The sequence below is a fragment of the Dendrobates tinctorius genome, unplaced genomic scaffold, assembly GCF_039654945.1.
Source record: "Dendrobates tinctorius isolate UK_male_01 unplaced genomic scaffold, ASM3965494v1 ptg000097l, whole genome shotgun sequence".
NCBI lineage: Eukaryota > Metazoa > Chordata > Amphibia > Anura > Dendrobatidae > Dendrobates > Dendrobates tinctorius.
Window position 1 is genome coordinate 22,507,372 of NW_027361765.1, and position 20,452 is coordinate 22,527,823.

The 20,452-nt window shown below is 45.5% G+C and overlaps 1 protein-coding gene across 2 annotated transcripts in view; it reads right to left on the bottom strand.

The window, feature by feature from the left end:
* The window catches only part of LOC141098936 (uncharacterized), a 156,130-nt gene that overhangs the window by 24,479 nt on the left and 111,199 nt on the right, over window positions 1-20,452 (bottom strand). The window contains exons 4-5 of one of the 2 annotated variants that reach the window (XM_073586953.1): window positions 19,431-19,511; window positions 150-242 (exon numbers count right to left, since the gene is read on the bottom strand). In XM_073586953.1, the coding sequence (XP_073443054.1) occupies window positions 150-242; window positions 19,431-19,511 (174 nt within the window). The remainder of the gene's footprint in view (window positions 1-149; window positions 243-19,430; window positions 19,512-20,452) is intronic. The other variant, XM_073586954.1, reaches the window with a different exon arrangement.

A 20,452-nucleotide genomic window follows, 5' to 3' on the forward strand; every position in this document is an offset into this window, starting at 1 on the left:
GTCATCTTGGTACCTACCTACACGAAGAATACAGAGAAATCATGACTGTGTGTTTTGCACACTGTCATGATCCGACAGACTGCAGTTACATAAAGTAACTGTAAACTCTGCTTCTAAGACTGAACAACCCCATTAATTTATAGTCTTACCTTTATTTTTGATGCAAAAAATAGCAAGCAAGAAAATGGCAAGAACTGCAAAAAATCCTCCTACAGATCCAGCAATAATATAGGAAGAAGTGTCTGCAAAACATTATTAACATTTGGTGACGATTTCAAATGTACATTACGTTCTTTATATGAACTAGACATCGGTTCAATGACATAAGCAAAAAAATATTTTTCACAAATGATAGAGGAAACCAGAAAACTAGCTTTATCATAGAAACAAAGATTGTAAGGCTCTATATGTAATGTCCACACGGTATAAGGAATTCAAGAGAGAACACTTTAACTGTATTTTATTCTTCTCCTTCTTCCTCCAGCACACAGCATCACATTTCTCATCAGGCTAAACAGAAACTAAAGCTCTCCCAACCCATCTGAACATCGGGCTTCACAAGTAAGGACATCATATTTAGCATCAAGCTGCAGTTTAGATCACTTATAAGGCTGGGGTCACACTAGAGAGGAATACGGACGAGTGAGAGGGGTTAAAAAGCACGCATTACACACGGACCAATGATTCTCTATGGGGCAGCTCCCAACAGCCGTATATTTCTCGGCCGTATTCTACGGTCCGTGCCAATCGCAGCATGCTTCAATTGTCAGCGTACTACGCCTGTAGTACGTCAATGCAAGTCTATGGGTGCGCAAAAAATACGGATTACACACGGACCACACGTGACTTGCGAGAAATACGCACCAGGTGTCTTTTAGCAAATCCGGCAATTCAGTGCGCTATACAGTAAACTCACACTGACAGTTTTAATAAAGAAACGAAAGAATAGATATAGACACATAGAATACATATATATATATATATATAATATATATATATATGCATTCTATGTGTCTATATCTATTCTTTGATTTCTGTTAGAATCCCTGTCATAGGGCTCCATTATATGTCCATTTTGCAAGCCTGCGAGAAAATCTCGCCATGCGGATGCATACGGATTACATACGGATGCTGACATGCGCAAAATACGCGACCACACCTTGCTTACGGATGACATACGGAGCACTATTTAGGGGTCATTTATCCGTATTACGCCTGTAAACTACGGACCGTATTTTGCGTCGGTTAGTGTGACCCCGGCCTAACTGTCACAATCATCTATCTAGCGCGCACCACCAGTGACTCCATTTTTTGGGCTGCCATCGCTTATCAACCCGTGTTTGTTACTTCTGCTAATACCAGAGTAAGGCTGGAGTCACACTAACCAGCGCAAAATACAGTCCGTAGTTTACATGCGCAATACGGATGAATGACCCCTAAATAGTGCTCCGTAGGTCATCCGTAAGCCAGGTGCGGTCGCGTATTTTGCGCATATCAGCATCCGTATGTAATCAGTATGGCATCCGTATGCAATCCGTGTGGTGAGATTTTCTTGCAGCCTTGCAAAATGGACATTTAACGGTTTTGAGGCCTACTAACTATTTAAAACATTAGGCTGCACTGTATTTATTGGCTCAGGAACAGGTGGCAGCCTCCATTCTGTCCATTTGTCACCTTGCCTTCACTAGGTGTGTTGCTGTGGTATGTGCAGCATGTCAGACAGTCTGACTTTCACCACAACTGAGCAGGTTCTCTTCAACTGGCTTTTGTCATGGTGCTTTGGCCAACCATACCCAGTGATAGTGGATCCGCGGAGGAGGAGACGCATGTGGGTACATCCACTTTTGCGGCAACGAATCACAAGAGGTCATTTTCACTGCCTCTATTATTCTCTGTGGGAGCATCCTGTCAAATTCTACCAATACTGTCGCATGAGCCTTGCAACATTTGCTACACTCTTGTAGACACTGCGCCCTTGGATAACCTTTCAGGATACAAGGATGCGCAAAGCAATATCTGCAGAGGAGCGACTTGTACTCACAATACAGTATGTACTACACAACCACATTCTCTATGTTCATGATGTGTTGGGCAAAGTTTGAATTTTTGCCTTCATGGAGTAAGTTTTAGGCCCTCATCTTAGTCCACATATGTTTCAACTTACAGACACGAATGTTGGGTGGAATATGGACTGAATATCACTTACTCATTGTGCAAAGCAAGATGTGTGTGTTCTGGCATAGTCAGGTCAATATGTATTGAAATATGGACAAGACTATATCAAGTCGTCATGCCTGAGGTCAGGATGGAAGACTGGTTGAGGATATCAAGGGACTTTGAGGAAGAATGCCAGTTTCCAAATGGTATTGGGGCCCTTGATGGCAAACATATCCGGGGGCGTAATCCGCCGAACTCTGGCTCCCAATTCTTCAATTATAAACAATACTTTTCTGTTGTATTGTTGGCTCTGGCCGACCCTCAATACAAGTTTATAATTGTTGAAAGTGGGGCCTATGGAAGGACGGGAGACTCTAGAGTCTTCAATACTTCCATTATGGCTCGGCGGCTACGCACCAACCATTTTGATCTACCACCACCACGACAGCTACCAGGCTCCACTCAAGAATCTGTCCCTTATGTTCTTGTGGCAGATGATGCCTTTCAGTTAACGTGCAATGTCATGAGGCCATATCCCCGGCGCAACCTTCAACACAGGCGCAGGATATGTAACTTGCGCCTATCACGTGCTTGGCGACTGGTGGAGTGTTCCTTTGGCATTCTTTGTGCCAAATGGCGGCTACTCCAGTCTGCCATTCAGCTGAGTGAACCAAATGTTAATGAAGTAGTGAAAGCCTGTGTGGTACTTCATAACTTCACCAGGATACATGATTGTTCCTCCTCTGCTGGTGTTGTGCGTAGGCCGGACAATGTGTGAGACCACCTATCAACCATCAACGTAGACCGATCTCTGGCCTCAATGTGCGTGATCATTTCACTAATTACTTTATGGCACCTCAGGGGGAACCTTCTTGGCAAGAGCATGCTGGATCTATGATGGCAATGTTGCTTTGATGTGTGTCAAAATATATATATTTCTACCCCTTGTGAATCTCTGACTGTTGCTTTGATTTGTTACGCGTATTTTGATATGGGTTTGGACAATTAAGACAGAGACGTAAAGTGTAGTTGGCCAATTTTTACTTTTGCCTTTTTTGTGTTTTTTTTTTAAGTTTGTAAGGCAAACATATTCTTGCCCTATGAAAAACTTGGGCAATGACGGGCAAGGCTACCTTACGCATTTCTGACACATATTACATGTCTGTAATAAACACAATATTTCACCGCACTATACTGGGAAAGTCAAAGGATCAAAATAGAAGACTGACTTGATAATACATAGAGAGAGCGTGATGGTCTTGAGGCTGTTTGCCTTGATTTTGGAATATAGTTAGCTGGCCTAAATTGGACTAAGAGAATATGGTCAGCACGCCTTTTCTATGCATTTTCAAGTGAGTACTGTTGTGAGTTCATTTTCCCCTTCACCATTGAGGTCTGATGAACTCCCTCTTCTGGTGAAGGAAGGTAGTGAGGCTGATTACAAAGCACCTGAGCAGAATGATGATGACTGGGTGACTGGGATTGCTGACTGGATATAAGGCAGCCGACGCCCTTCTGCCTTGCGGGTGATTACTCTGAGGGATTCTTGGAGACCAGTCTGATTCCTGCTCCTCAAAAGCTAAGTTTTCTGCTCTACTTTTTGCATTTGTGTTTTGGTTTTGTTTTGCCTTGTTTTTCTGGATTTCTGCCTTTCCCTGCTGGGTGAGCTGAATTCCTTTTTGCTCTGTCTTCAGATAATACCTGAGTACTGATATAGTCTTTTTGAAGCCTAGCGTCTTCAGGGCTTTTTTCCCTATCAGTTTGTTGGCTCTTGTTTTTGAGAGGGTTTTGGCGGATTGCAGACAGCAGCTTTTCTATTCTGTCCTATTTAGTTAGCTTGGGCCCCATCATTTGCTAAGCCTATCTTTCTTTCTGTGTGAGTGTTTTTTCATCTTACTTCACCATCACTATATGTTGGGGGCTGCCTATTGCTTTGGGGTCTGCTCTGGGGCAGTTTAGATTTCCCTTTCTGTCTTTAGGCTATGTAGTTCTCCGGCTGTGATCGAGGGGTCTAGGGCACCGTAGGAACCCCCCACGGCTACTGCTAGTTGTTGTTGTTAGGTTCAGGGGTCTGCAATCCGATAGCTGCCAACTTCTCTGGTTTTCTGGACTTAGCTAGTATTTCTGTTTTTGCCTCCTATGGTGACTCATTCATAACAGAATCACCCGCCATACCGCAGATCCTAGGGTACTCAATAGCAGGAAAGAATTGTAAAAAAAAAAAAAAAAAAAAAATGTGTGTATATTTTTTCCTGTATATCTCTGAGGCTGTAGGGGGAATTTTTTTTTCTCTCAATGGAGATAAAGCAATTGTCTGATCGTGTGGAGCAGCTCGCTGCGGAAGTGCGGGGAATTTCCGCCTACCTTGCTCATTCACATGCTGCTGAACCAAAGATCCCTATTCCTGATGTGTTTTCTGGGGATCGGTCTAAATTTTTGAATTTCAAAAATAATTGTAAATTATTTTTTGCCTTGAAGCCTAACTCGTCAGGGAGCTCCGCGCAGCAGGTTAAAATTGTCATCTCTTTGCTGCGTGGCGATCCCCAGGATTCGGCGTTTTCTTTGAAACCATATGATCCTATTCTGACTAATGTGAACGCATTTTTTCAAGCCTTGGGGTTGTGGTATGATGAACCTAATGCTATTGATCAGGCTGAAAAGACCCTGTTGGCATTGAGCCAGGGTCGAGATTCTTCAGAATTGTACTGTCAAAAATTCCGAAAGTGGGCGGTCCTTACTACCTGGAATGATAATGCCTTGGCAGCTCTCTTTCGGAAGGGTTTGTCAGAAGCCGTAAAAGATACTATGGTGGGATTTCCCGTTCCCTCTGGTCTTGATGATTCTATGTCGTTAGCCATTCAGGTTGATTGTCGTTTACGTGAACGCAGGACTGCACGAGAGGTGTTGCCACCTGTTGAACAAGTGTCTGAACCTATGCAATGTGATAGAGTTTTGTCCAGGGAGCAACGTCAGGAGTTCAGAAGGCGTAATAAGCTGTGTTTTTTTTGTGGAGTTGCCTCGCATATTATTTCTGTCTGTCCTAAACGAGAGAAACGTTTTGCACACACGTTTTCTGTGGGTGGTGTTCAAGCTAAGTTTCTTCTGGCAATTACTCTGATCTGCTCCCTGTCCACATTTTCCGCCAAGGCTTTTGTGGATTCGGGAGCAGCCCTGAATCTAATGGACTTGGATTTTGCTAAACGTTGTGGATTTCCGATGACACCTTTGCGGACGCCTATCCCTTTGAGGGGGATTGATGCTACTGCTTTGGCGAAAAATAAACCTCAGTTTTGGACCCAGGTGGTAATGCGGGTCGCCCCAGACCATCAAGAAAATTGCAGATTTTTGGTGTTGCATAATTTGCATGATACCATTGTTCTGGGGTTTCCCTGGTTGCAAATTCATAATCCAGTTTTGGATTGGAAATCTGTGTCTGTGGTGAGTTGGGGTTGTCGGTGTGCCCTTAGTGAGGCTCCGGTTTTTTCCACCTCTCCTCAGTCGCATGATGTTCCTGACTATTTGGCGGACTTTTATGATGTATTTAGTGAGAATGAGTCTGCGTCTTTGCCTCCTCATAGGAGTTATGACAGTGCAATTGAACTGAGCCCGGGGTGTAAATTTCCTAAGGGTCGGCTCTTCAATTTATGTGTACCCGAGCACGAGGCTATGCGATCCTATATTAAGGAGGCGTTGGAGAAGGGTCATATTAGACCATCCTCTTCACCCTTAGGTGCCGGTTTTATTTTCGTGGCCAAAAAGGATGGTTCATTAAGGCCTTGTATTGATTATCGTGCCCTCAACAAAATTACTATTCAATATCAGTATCCGTTACCCCTGATTTCGGATCTATTCTCCAGAGTTAAAGGTGCTTGCTGGTTTACCAAGCTTGACCTCAGGGGGCGTACAATCTTATCCGCATTAAGCATGGGGATGAATGGAAGATGGCGTTTAATACTCCGGAGGGACATTTTGAGTACCTGGTGATGCCTTTTGGGCTCACTAATGCCCCTTCTGTCTTCCAGTGCTTCATGAACGACATTTTCCGAGACTTTGTGGATATATTTTTGATTATCTATCCGGATGATATTTTGATCTTCTCCAAGGATTGGGATTCTCATGTGGAACATGTTCGGACTGTGTTCCGGATCTTGAGGGAGAATTCCCTGTATGTCAAAGGATCGAAATGCCTTTTTGGGGTACAGAGGATTTCATTTTTGGGATTTATTTTGTCTCCGTCAACTATTGAAATGGACACGGCCAAGGTACAGGTCATTTATGATTGGGTTCAGCCCACTTCTTTGAAGGCCCTCCAGAAGTTTTTGGGTTTTGCTAATTTTTATCGGAAATTTATAGCAAAATTTTCTAGTATTGCCAAGCCATTGACTGATCTGACTAAAAAGGGTGCTGATGTGTTGAATTGGTCTCCGGAGGCTGTTTCTTCCTTTCAGGAGCTGAAGCGAAGATTCACTTCTGCCCCGGTTTTGCGGCAACCTGATGTCTCACTCCCGTTCCAGGTACAGGTGGACGCTTCTGAGATTGGTGCAGGAGCTGTTTTGTCCCAAAAGGATCCTGTAACATCTAAAATGAATCCCTGTGCTTTCTTTTCCCAAAAGTTCTCTCCATCTGAACGTAACTATGATGTGGGGAATCGGGAACTGTTATTCATGAAATAGGCATTTGAGGAGTGGAGACATTGGTTGGAGGGAGCTAAACACCTAGTCGTGGTCCTCACTGACCACAAGAATTTGATTTACCTGGAGTTGGCCAAACACTTGAACCCTAGACAGGCTAGGTGGACCTTGTTTTTTACACATTTTGATTTTGTGGTCTCTTTTCTTCCTGGCACTAAGAATGTCAAGGCAGACGCCCTCTCTAGGAGCTTCTTTGCTGATTCTCCTGTGGTGACCAAGCCTGCTACCATCTTAGGCGAAGGGGTAGTTCTTTCTGCCATCTCGCCCGATTTGAGACGTGCTCTGCAAGAGTTCCAGGAGGACAAACCTGAGCATTGTCCCAGTGGAAAGTTGTATGTTCCTGACCAGTGGAAGAAGAGAGTGATGTCTGAAGTTCATTGCTCTGCATTGGCTGGTCATCCAGGTATTTTTGGTACTAGAGATCTGGTGAGTCTGTCTTTTTGGTGGCCCGCCTTGTCTCGTGATGTCAGGAATTTTGTGCAGTCCTGTGGGACTTGCTCCCGATCTAAACCTTGTTCTCGCTCTAGTGGGTTGTTGATGCCTTTGCCGGTCCCCAGGAGGCTATGGACCCATATTTCAATGGATTTCATCTCTGATATGCCTGTCTCTCAGAGAATGACTGTTATTTGGGTGATTTGTGATATGCTCTCTAAGATGGTTCATCTTGTACCACTCCCTAAGTTGCCATCTTCCTCTGAGTTGGTGCCCCTGTTTTTGCAACAGGTGGTTCGCTTGCACGGGATTCCTGAGAACATTGTATCTGACAGAGGAGTTCAATTTGTGTCTAGATTTTGGAGTACTTTCTGTTCCAAGCTGGGAATTCAGTTGTCCTTCTCCTCTGCTTTTCACCCTCAGACCAATGGGCAGACGGAGAGAACAAACCAGACCTTGGAGTCGTATTTGAGATGTTTTATTTCCGCTGATCAGGATGATTGGGTTTCATTTTTGCCCTTGGCCGAATTTGCTTTAAATAATAGAGCTAGTTCTGCCACTTTGATGTCACCTTTTTTTTGTAACTTTGGGTTTCATCCTCGATTTTCTTCAGGGCAGGTGGAGCCTTCTGCCTGCCCAGGTGTTGACACTGTGGTGGAGAGAATGCACCAGATCTGGGACCAAGTGGTGGATAAGTTATCTCTCTCCCAGGAAAAGGCCCAGCGGTTTTCCAACCGACATAGGACCATTGGTCCCCAGTTTAAGGTTGGTGATATGGTTTGGTTATCATCAAAAAATATCGCTATGAAGGTGGCTTCTCCTAAGTTTAAGCCTAGATTTATTGGACCTTACAAGATTTTGGAGATTATTAATCCAGTCTCTTTTCGTTTGGCTCTTCCTGTCACATTTAAAATTCATAATGTGTTTCATAAGTCCTTGTTGAAGAGGTTTGTTGAATCAGTTGTTCCTGGGGTGGCACCTCCAGACCCTGTATTAGTTGAAGGTAACATGGAATATGAGGTAGAGAAGATACTGGATTCCCGTCTGGCTAGACGGAGACTCCAGTATTTGGTTAAGTGGAAGGGTTATGGTCAGGAGGATAATTCCTGGGTCTCTGCCTCTGATATTCATGCCAAAAGATTGGTGCGTGCCTTTCATCGGGCTCACCCTGATCGCCCTGGTGGCGTGGATGAGGGTTCGGTGACCCCTCCTCAAGGGGGAGGTACTGTTGTGAGTTCATTTTCCCCTTCACCATTGAGGTCTGATGAACTCCCTCTTCTGGTGAAGGAAGGTAGTGAGGCTGATTACAAAGCACCTGAGCAGAATGATGATGACTGGGTGACTGGGATTGCTGACTGGATATAAGGCAGCCAACGCCCTTCTGCCTTGCGGGTGATTACTCTGAGGGATTCTTGGAGACCAGTCTGATTCCTGCTCCTCAAAAGCTAAGTTTTCTGCTCTACTTTTTGCATTTGTGTTTTGGTTTGGTTTTGCCTTGTTTTTCTGGATTTCTGCCTTTCCCTGCTGGGTGAGCTGAATTCCTTTTTGCTCTGTCTTCAGATAATACCTGAGTACTGATAGTCTTTTTGAAGCCTAGCGTCTTCAGGGCTTTTTTCCCTAACAGTCTGTTGGCTCTTGTTTTTGAGAGGGTTTTGGCGGATTGCAGACAGCAGCTTTTCTATTCTGTCCTATTTAGTTAGCTTGGGCCCCATCATTTGCTAAGCCTATCTTTCTTTCTGTGTGAGTGTTTTTTCATCTTGCTTCACCGTCATTATATGTTGGGGGCTGCCTATTGCTTTGGGGTCTGCTCTGGGGCAGTTTAGATTTCCCTTTCTGTCTTTAGGCTATGTAGTTCTCCGGCTGTGATCGAGGGGTCTATGGCACTGTAGGAACCCCCCACGGCTACTGCTAGTTGTTGTTGTTAGGTTCAGGGGTCTGCAATCCAATAGCTGCCAACTTCTCTGGTTTTCTGGACTTAGCTAGTATTTCTGTTTTTGCCTCCTACGGTGACTCATTCATAACAGAGTACTCTATTTTGATCCTTTGACTTTGCCAGTATAGCCCCGTTAAATATTGTATTTTTGACAGACATGTAATATGTATCAGAAACACATAAGGTAGCTTTGCCTGTCATGGTGTCTTAATCATATGAATTGAAAACAGTCATAAGAAATGTTATTAGTATCTGTTTTAGCTCATGTTGCTGCTGGCTAAAACCTCTTTTGGACTTTGCCTTGGGATTTTAAACACCAGTTCAAACACACTGGACATCTCCTCCCATCAAAACCAATAACAACAGTCATATACAGTATGGGTTTACTAAGTCACTTATAAATTGTGGAATGTTGGGGAAGGAGAAGGCAGAGGAGCAGCCTGTGCTTGCTGCTGACTACTTTGAGCAACATCGCCCTGTGTGGGTGCATACTGTTGCCCATGCTGTTGGTAGTGACCTTCCTCCTGTGATTGTTGGGGGTAGTGGCCATAGTAATACTGCTGAGGGGCATCTTGTTGGGGCGGGTAGGCCCGTGGCTCATACCCACCAATATAGCCATGTCGGCCCCAACCAGGTTGGGACCAACCTCCAACACTGGGTGGGACTAAGTGGCCTTATTGGTGGGGTTGGCTAGAGCCAGAAATCTGTTGCTGGTGTTGGGAAGGTTGGGTAGGGGGAGGAAGGGGGTGAGGTGTAGGCCCACGTATTAGAGGATGTTCGGACCCTGCTTGAGCAAGCATCTGTGTGGATGGTCTCATGCGCATTAGATTTCTTGGGGAAAGCTGCCACCTCTCCAGATATTCGAAAAGCTCTTATGGGGTATTGGGGGGTGCTTGCATCAAGCAGGATCTGAAAACATCCCCTAATACGGAGCCTGACCTCACGGGTAAGGGCACAGAGATAAAGGGTGAGGCTATGTGAGTAGGTCTCCTCCCCATCATCTGTAGTTACTCTAGATAAATAATTTAGCACCCCTGTGTCCACATTGGTCCTGCTCTCTTGAACAGTGACCTGGCGCCTTCTTTGTGTTCGCCGGGATGCAACAGCAGCCTGTGGGGATCCCCTGATATGGACAGTTGGGCTGCTGCTCAAGTTGCCCGGCTCTTCCAGGATGGGTGATGGGGCAGCAGCAGACCGTCCTGGTGGTGTTGTGTGTTGGGCAGCCAATGGGTTCTCCTGTGATGCTTCATCTTCTGCCAACCTTCTTGTAGGGGGAGAAGATGGGCCAGCCACCTCATCCCCTACAGGATCAATTATGGGCTCTGTCTCTGAGGCCGTTCCTCGATCCGTAAGGTTGGATTGAGTTCTGTTATGAAATAGAACAGAGGCAAAAATACATCAATATTTTTGGCCCTGTAAAGTATTTGTGTAATGTGGTGTGAGGTATCTACTTACGGTCTCAGATCCAGGATTGGGGCGAGGAAGGAGAGCCGGTCGTAATAAATATATTTCCTTTTGACGTATCCCGCATCCCCACTCCTGGACCGCTGCTGGCGTTCCCAGCGGTATTGGTCCCGGATGCTTCGCCAGCGTTTCATCACATCTTCCACTGCAATGTGACAGGAAATATTGTCAAATTCACATATTTGATAGGTAACATTTGCTACCAGTAGTCTAGGCATGGGGCCTTCTGGGGTGTGCTTTCTACCCATGGTGGCATATCTAATTGGGCAGATACACAGGGTATCTTTAGCTACACTTAATAATTGGTTTGTCTAGGAGGATGAGGAGCTTGTGGCCTAAACCCAAATTATGGCTGTGTGAATCCACATGTCACATCCAACTCTAACGGCCTCATGAGGCAAAAAGTACATGCACAGGAAGGGGGGTGCTGATTCTATATTCCTTTTTTGTTGTGCGCTAAGGTTACTCATGTTTTGCCTTGTACTTACGAATTTTATGCTGCTCCTCACGTGGTTGGTCACCAAAGTCATGGTACATCTGGCGACAGATGCACCTCCATGACGCCTCCTTTCTTGCCCGGTTTGCATAATTGGCATCACGTTGGTCCCAGATTTCGGGACGCTCCTGCACCAGGACAATGAGCATCTCCACATTTATGTAAGTGGACGCCATGCTGCTGCTGTACTCCGTGGAGGCGTACTTCCGGGATGTCTGGAGCGCTTTTTGAGCTCATTTGCATGTCTAGGCTTCCTGATGATGGATTGGCCCATTTCCTGTCACCAGCCAAAAGACCTGCGTATTGCTCGCAGGTCACACGTCTGGTCCGTGTGTAATCCGTATTTTTTGCGCACCCATAGACTTGGATTGTCGTACTACGGGCGTAGTATGCTGACAATCGCAGCATGCTGCGATTGGCACAGAGCGTAGAATACGGATGAGAAATATATGCCTGGTGCGAGTGACCCCATAGAGAATAGAAAAAATAGAAAAAACATGGCACTCAGTGTGGATGGAGGGAGGTGCACAAGTCGGGTATCCAGCCAACTAACAATGTAGTACAAAAACTTGGCACTCAAAAGAAAAATTGATTTGACAGCGTCTCTCATACCAGCAGCACATGCGTCCAGCCACAGACCAAGCGCTATTCCTCTGCACCCTCAGTGCTTCTCCTGAACAGCGCGTTCACTCTCCCTGTGACACACTTGCCTCCCTGGGCAGGACAGACCATTTGGATAATCACAGCACCCAGTTGTGGACTTTCATGCCTGTCACAAACAATACAGGATAGTTTCCTGAATATATTACAGTACAAATTTCTGGCCACCCACACCAATTATTGGATCTACCGGTCCCTGTATAACCCAAGGTGTCAAACCCGTGGGTCTGGTGATTTCCTACATGAATGGTGTCCTTTCATCCTCAGTAGCTGCTGCTCCCCAGACGTCTGTTTCTCCACATTATTAATGAATATACCCAGTTCCTCTCAGTTAAAACCAACTGTGAAAAAATTCTGTTTCTGATGAAGGTCAATTGTATGACCGAAAACGTTTAAAGAAGTAAAAGAAGTATATTTAACTGGATGCCTTTTACAATAAAGGAACTGTCAAATCAATTTTTCTTTTGAGTGCCTAGTTTTTGTACTACATTGACCCCATAGAGAATCATTTGTCCGTGTCTAATGCGTGCTTTTAGCGCCTCTCACTCGGCCGTATTCCTCGCCAGTGTGACCCCGGCCTAAGTGTCATATCTGTGAGTCAGCATCTATATCACTAACAAGAGGTAATATACTCACCAACTAGTATCTTTTTTTTTTTTTTCCTATTATTCGCTGAAGCACACAGCTTCTTTATTGAAAAAGTTCATTGCCAGCCAACTCCCTGGTTCTAGCTGCTCTGTTACAATTAGCACTCAGCACTTTATTCAGGGAGACCTTTTTCATGGACCTCTGCATTAATTAGTGAGTACTCGGATTCCCTCATCAGTGCATCGCTATTTTTCAGTTATTTTCTCTATTTAATAATCTATTTAATAATTTTTTCATCAGTATTTCATCAGCTTTGCTCTCTAAACGGATGAAAATTTGCATTTATCTCTGAGTACACTCCATACCAACTCGTTCATTGTGTGAGTATACAATATTCAATCTATCTCAGCATTTGCGCGGTGATCCACTATTTACTTTACTTAGCACTTGACATCCACTGGAGCACATACTCTTTCTGACCCTCATTTTCAAGGTGTACCACTGTGCAGCTGCCAAAGAATGGGAATTAAGTAACCCATCCAGTAACAGATGTTGTCAGCTGTTTTTGGATAGGACAAGCTGGTGTTTGTTCAGTAGAGTTTTCAGTAACATTACCACCTAACCTACGTATACATCGAATACCAAGCCTATTCTCCCTCCCACCAAGACATCGCTTTTTCCACACTATTGTTGTATGTACCCTTCCCCTCTTTAAACCAGGTGTTTCCCAACCCTAGGCCCAGACCTGTCATTCCCCTGTCACTAAATGAACAATCAGTATTTATTTTCTGAGATAGTGTGCCTGCATAACAATATTTTGATTAGGAAATGGGTCCTGGTGCCTGCACCCCAATATTAGCCCAAACGATTTTGATTAGCAAATGTTGCAGTCAAGGTCAAGAATCTGGTCAGTCTTGACTGCAACACTGTATTAGCCCAAATGATTTGGATTAGGAAATGTGGACTCCTGCCTGCACAACACTATTAGCACAAATTTGTTAGATGCAGGATGGTCAATTTCACACAGGACTGGATCCTTCATCCTATCTAACTATATGACAACTTGCAGCCACAGCAAGAGCCGCCTCTCTGCGCTGTTACACTAATAATTTGACGCCACCAAAACATGTCTGCTTTTTATATGGAGAAGAACATGTGACTTTGGCAGCCAATGACAAAAGCCCTTGTGTCTGGAAGTTGTGGATGGTTTTGGTGCCGATTGGCTGCAAGAATGTACACACATTAAGTTAATTAAAATAAAAATTACAGTCCATCACTCCTCTGACCTATACACACCACCTCCCCTCATAAAACAAGTCCCCCCTGCTCATTATATAGAACCACTATCCTAGCCAAAGTCCTAACAAAGAATTAGTGGAAATGTGATCATTTTCCGAACTGTGCACAAATTTTGCCGACTTTGAGGTAAAATACTCGGGAATCCAAACGCAAATCCGAATGAGCTACATTCGTGCCGAATGTTTGGCGAACGGTTTCCGAACAAGTTCGCTCATCTCTATTAATGAACTAGGCGCATCAAATTTTGTCATGCAAAATGTTAATTTTAATGAATAGGGTCCATAGAATTTTATTGGACAGTGTGCTCCATGTGTTATGTTGTGCACATAGGTAACACACTAAAAATACAGCCAACCTGTCATAAGGATTTTACATCTTAAGCTAATAGCTTGTATGTATAGCATGGGAGGACATACCGCCGGTTCAACCGGTGCATTGCACGGGGGCCCAGAGGCTCCAGGGGGCCCCTGCAGGGCAGCTAATGATGAGGGCAATCTGGGTGGTTTCTCCGGGCCCGAGGCTCCGGGGGGCCCCTGGCCAGATTGCCCTCATGTGTAACGCCGGACAGGGAGATCCCAACAGCTCCGCTGCCTGCAAGAGAAAACATCAGGAGCAGAGCTGCAAGCATCCTTCCTGCCTGGCGCCAGCGCTTCATGTGTCTCTCTGACACAGAGAGGAGCGCGCCGCTGAATGACGTCATCATTCAGCAGCGCGGCTGCTGTGCCAGAGAGACACAGGAAGCAGCCAGAGGGCGGAGGCGGTGATGTTGCGGAGCGGACATCATGTGAGGTACTGTGCTGCCTGTCACTGCTGCTGTGTGTGTGTGTGCGTGTGACTGTGTATGTGTGTGTATGTATGTAGTGTGATGGGGAGTGATGGGAGAAGGCATTGATGTAGTATGTAGTATATGTGTGGAGTGGATTTGTGTGCATGTATGTATGTGTCGTGTGTATGTGTGTGCATGTGGATCGATGTGTGTGTGTGGGTGGAGAAGGTCATGATGGGGTGATTGGGAGAAGGCCATGATGGAGGTGATGGGGAGAGGCCATGATGGGGTGATGGGGAGAAGGCCATGATGGAGGTGATGAGGAGAAGGCCATGATGGAGATGATGAGGAGAAGGTCATGATGGGGTGATTGGGAGAAGGCCATGATGGAGGTGATGGGAGAAGGCCTTGATGGAGGTGATGGGGAGAAGGCCATGAAGGATGTGATGGGGAGAAGGCCTTGATGGAGGTGATGGGGAGAAGGCCTTGATGGAGGTGATGGGAAGAAGGCCATGATGGAGGTGATGGGGAGAAGGCCATGATGGATGTGATGGGGAGAAAGCCTTGATGGAGGTGATGGGAAGAAGGCCATGATGGAGGTGATGGGGAGAAGGCCATGATGGAGGTGATGGGGAGAGGCCATGATGGGGTGATGGGGAGAAGGCCATGATGGAGGTGATGAGGAGAAGGCCATGATGGAGGTGATGAGGAGAAGGTCATGATGGGGTGATTGGGAGAAGGCCATGATGGAGGTGATGGGAGAAGGCCTTGATGGAGGTGATGGGGAGAAGGCCATGAAGGATGTGATGGGGAGAAGGCCTTGATGGAGGTGATGGGGAGAAGGCCTTGATGGAGGTGATGGGAAGAAGGCCATGATGGAGGTGATGGGGAGAAGGCCATGATGGATGTGATGGGGAGAAAGCCTTGATGGAGGTGATGGGAAGAAGGCCATGATGGAGGTGATGGGGAGAAGGCCATGATGGATGTGATGGGGAGAAAGCCTTGATGGAGGTGATGGGAAGAAGGCCATGATGGAGGTGATGGGGAGAAGGCCATGATGGAGGTGATGGGGAGAGGCCATGATGGGGTGATGGGGAGAAGGCCATGATGGAGGTGATGAGGAGAAGGCCATGATGGAGGTGATGAGGAGAAGGTCATGATGGGGTGATTGGGAGAAGGCCATGATGGAGGTGATGGGAGAAGGCCTTGATGGAGGTGATGGGGAGAAGGCCATGAAGGATGTGATGGGGAGAAGGCCTTGATGGAGGTGATGGGGAGAAGGCCTTGATGGAGGTGATGGGAAGAAGGCCATGATGGAGGTGATGGGGAGAAGGCCATGATGGATGTGATGGGGAGAAAGCCTTGATGGAGGTGATGGGAAGAAGGCCATGATGGAGGTGATGGGGAGAAGGCCATGATGGAGGTGATGGGGAGAAGGCCATGATGGAGGTGATGGGAAGAAGGCCTTGATGGGGAAAAGGCCATGATGGAGGTGATGGGGAGAAGGCCATGATGGAGGTGATGGGGAGAAGGCCTTGATGGGAAAAGGTCTTTATGGAGGTGATGGGGAGAAGGCCTTGATGGAGGTGATGGGGAGAAGGCCATGATGAAGGTGATGGGGAGAAGGCTTTGATGGAGGTGATGGGGAAAAGGCCATGATGGAGGTGATGGGGAGAAGGCCATGATGGAGGTGATGGGGAGAAGGCCTTGATGGAGGTGATGGGGAAAAGGCCATGATGGAGGTGATGGGGAGAAGGCCATGATGGAGGTGATGGAAAGAAGGCATTGATGGAGGTGATGGGTAGAAGGCCATGCTGGAGGTGATGGGGAAAAGGTCATGATGGATGTAATGGGGAGAAGGCCTTGATGGAGGTGATGGGGAAAAGGCCATGATAGATTTGATGTGGAGAAGGCCATGATGGAGGTGATGGGGAGAAGGCCTTGATGGAGGTGATGGGGAGAAGGCCTTGATGGAGGTGATGGGAAGAAGGCCATGATGGAAGTGATGGGGAGAAGGCCATGATGGATGTGATGGGGAGAAAGCCTTGATGGAGGTGATGGGAAGAAGGCCATGATGGAAGTGATGGGGAGAAGGCCATGATGGATGTGATGGGGAGAAAGCCTTGATGGAGGTGATGGGAAGAAGGCCATGATGGAGGTGATGGGGAGAAGGCCATGATGGAGGTGATGGGGAGAAGGCCATGATGGAGGTGATGGGAAGAAGGCCTTGATGGGGAAAAGGCCATGATGGAGGTGATGGGGAGAAGGCCATGATGGAGGTGATGGGGAGAAGGCCTTGATGGGGAAAAGGTCTTTATGGAGGTAATGGGGAAAAGGCCATGATGGAGGTGATGGGGAGAAGGCCTTGATGGAGGTGATGGGGAGAAGGCCATGATGGAGGTGATGGGGAGAAGGCCATGATGGAGGTGATGGGGAGAAGGCCTTGATGGAGGTGATGGGAAGAAGGCCATGATGGAGGTGATGGGGAGAAGGCCATGATGGAGGTGATGGGGAGAAGGCCATGATAGATTTGATGTGGAGAAGGCCATGATGGAGGTGATGGGGAGAAGGCCTTGATGGAGGTGATGGGAAGAAGGCCATGATGGAGGTGATGGGGAGAAGGCTATGATGGAGGTGATGGGGAGAAGGCCATGATGGAGGTGATGGGGAGAAGGCCATGATGGAGGTGATGGGAAGAAGGCCTTGATGGGGAAAAGGCCTTGATGGAGGTGATGGGGAGAAGGCCATAATGGAGGTGATGGGGAGAAAGCCATGATGGAGGTGATGGGGAGAAGGCCACGATGGAGGTGATGGGGAGAAGGCCATGATGGGGTGATGGATAGGACAAGGATGGGGATGGTGGGGGAAGAGGAAATGATGGAAGTGGTGGAAAGGGCAATGATGGGGTGAGGGAGAAGGCAATGATGGTGGTAGTGGAAAAGACAATGATGGGAGTGATGGGGAAGGAGGAAATGATGGAGGTGGTGGAAAGGGCAATAATGGGGTGACAGAGGAGAAGGCAATGATGGAGGTGGTGGAAAGGGCAATGATGGGGTGGCAGGGGAGAAGGCAATGATATAGGTGGGAAAGAGGGCAATGATGGGGTGGGGAGAGGACAATAATGGGAAGCAGGGAGAGGAGGACAAGGAGAGGTTCAGGGGATTGGTATGGGAGGAAGGGGGACTTATAATGGACTTAGGAACAGGGGGAGGGGGAGGAAGGCATTATTATCGCTTATTATGTCTAACACAGTCCCTTAGTATATAGTGTACTTACTTATTATGTATAACACAGTCCCTTAGCATATAGTGTACTCACTAATTCTGTATAACACCATCCTTAGTTGCATAGTTTCCTCTTTTATTATGTGTAACACCGTCCCTTATTACCTACCATCCTCTCTAGTTATATATGGTGCCGTCCCTTATTATATAGCTTCCTCTGCTGTTATGTACAGTGCTGTCTCTTACATAGTGTATTATTTTTAATTTTGTTATTAACAGTACCCTCTTTTATTACAAAGTCCCCTCTCTTTTTAGATATAAAATGACTGCTGATGGAGGAGCCGGTGACCAGACTACCAGTCCATCATCTCCTCCATTAGAAAGGAAGCTTTCCTAGCCATCATTGCATTATACAGTTAACAAGACAGGACAGTATGTAATAAAAAACAGGGCTCTATATAATCCAATATGTAGGGAACGGTGCTGTACATAGCAAAAGAGGGCACTGCATAATAAGGGACGGCAATATACATAATAAAGGAGACTATGTAATATATACATGTATGTGTGTGGCGCAATATATATATATATATATATATATATATATATATATATATATATATATATATATATATATATATATATATATATATATATATATTATATAGCTTTGTCGCCATAAAAGGAAGGGGGCCCAGACACATTTCTTGCCCCAAGCTGTCAGTGTCCGCCCCTGATGTATAGCCACTTTCATGCTGATTAAATCAATACCTTGATTTTAGAAATCAGTTTTACAATTTCTGAGAATTCCATTATCAAAATCATATGCAAATGAGGAGGCAAGTGATTCTGAATGGGACATTGCACTTGCAGCTCTCCTACCATCCCTCCCTATTCCACCTGCTGCCTCCCACCTGTGTCTGACTAACAGGTCAATCAATTACCCGCCTTCCCTGACCTATGAATCAGGCACAGAAGGCATGTTGAGGGATAGGGAGATATGGCAGGAAAGTTGCACGTGAAATGTCTCAACTGGAAGCACATGCAGCTCATTTGTATATGATTTAAATTTTGGATTTCTCAGAAGCTACAATTAGGGTATAGATTTAATTAGAAAGTAAGCACTTATACATATATGCCATTAGCTCTAGGTGGAAAATTCTCATGACAGGTTCCCATGTGCAAAAGTAGTAATACATGAAAAAAAACTACTCCAATATTGCATCTCCATATTCATAATGACAGAACTAAAGTGACTTGTTAATTGTATGACAGTGAAAGACGTAAACTGACAACAGAAAAAAAAAATCTAATGATAAAATGAATTTAGTGTGGTTGGGGGGTGGCATTTCTCCTTCTCCTCCCTAAAACAAAAAAAAAAGAATTAAATAAAATTTAATAAGTTATGTCTATCTCAGAATCTGTACTCAAAATCTATACCTTCAAAAATGTATTCCTCTCTGAATGCAGCTTTGCAAAAACTGCATCATTTCAGAGGTCCTTATTGCTAAAATGATCTCCGGTAGCAAAAGAAAATTGTTTATTTCATCCCTACTTTATCTTCCCTGTCCCTGTAAGGGTCCATAACACACATCTCCTAACTTTTACATCCACAACTGTAAACTGCATCATGCTTCACATATTCACCAGAGAGGATCAGAAAACCTCTCCATTCCTTCAGCATACAGCTCACAAGCCAAAGATATTCACATTCCGTTACCTTTCTGCCTTTTTTCCTTGTCACTTCTTTCGGTTGGACCGCCACAGCAAGGGTTAGTGATTTCTTCATTGTGAATGAATGCTGCCATGTGTATAAATTATAATATCTACACCATTATCATAACATTAGACAAATGGTTTCATTTACTTTGAAAATGTGTCATTTAAAACAGATGCAAATCATAAAAATTCTCCATTTCTCAAACATAGCATGAATTCCTTTTACACAGTAACTAAACTTTGCACTTGTTTTTAATTTCACTTTAACCCCTTAATGACCACCAATATGCCTTTTAACGGCGGCAGTTAAGGGGCCTTATTCCTCAGTGCCACTTTCTATCGGCACTGAGAAATGAGTACATAGCGCCCCCCAGGGTCAGAAAATGATTCAGGTCAGTTTTTACCTTACCCAGTCATGTGATCGCCATTTTCCATTAATTTTTCTCTCCTCTGATATGATCCAGCAAGAAAAGGGCGGGTGCATGCGCAGTGCATCCGCCGAGATCTGTCGGCTGCTACTCGGCAACAATACGAGATTTATCCTATTGGCTCATTTTGATCACTGTGATGAAATCAAAGCCCTCTTGGTCACCCTCTTAGTTAAATAAAAAAAATTAAAAAAAAAAATTGTAAATTTTTCCATTTTTTGTAGTTAGGGTTAGGCTTGGGGCTAGGGTTAAAGTTAACGTTAGGTTTGGTGTTAGGGTTGTGGTTAGAGCTGTGGTTAGGGTTGTGTTAGGGTTGGGGCTAGGGTTAGGGTTGGGGCTAGAGTTAGGGTTGGGGCTAGAGTTAGGGTTGGGGTGTTGTGGTTAGGGTTGTGGTTAAGGTTAGGGTTGTGTTTATGGTTACGGTTGTGTTTATGGTTAGGGGTGTGTTGGGATTAGGGTTGGGGTTAGAATTGGGGGGTTTCCACTGTTTAGGCACATAAGGGGCCCTCCAAACATGACATGGTGCTTGCCATCGATTCCAGACAACTTTGAGTTCAAAAAGTCAAACAGTGCTCCGTCCCTTCTGAGCCCTGCC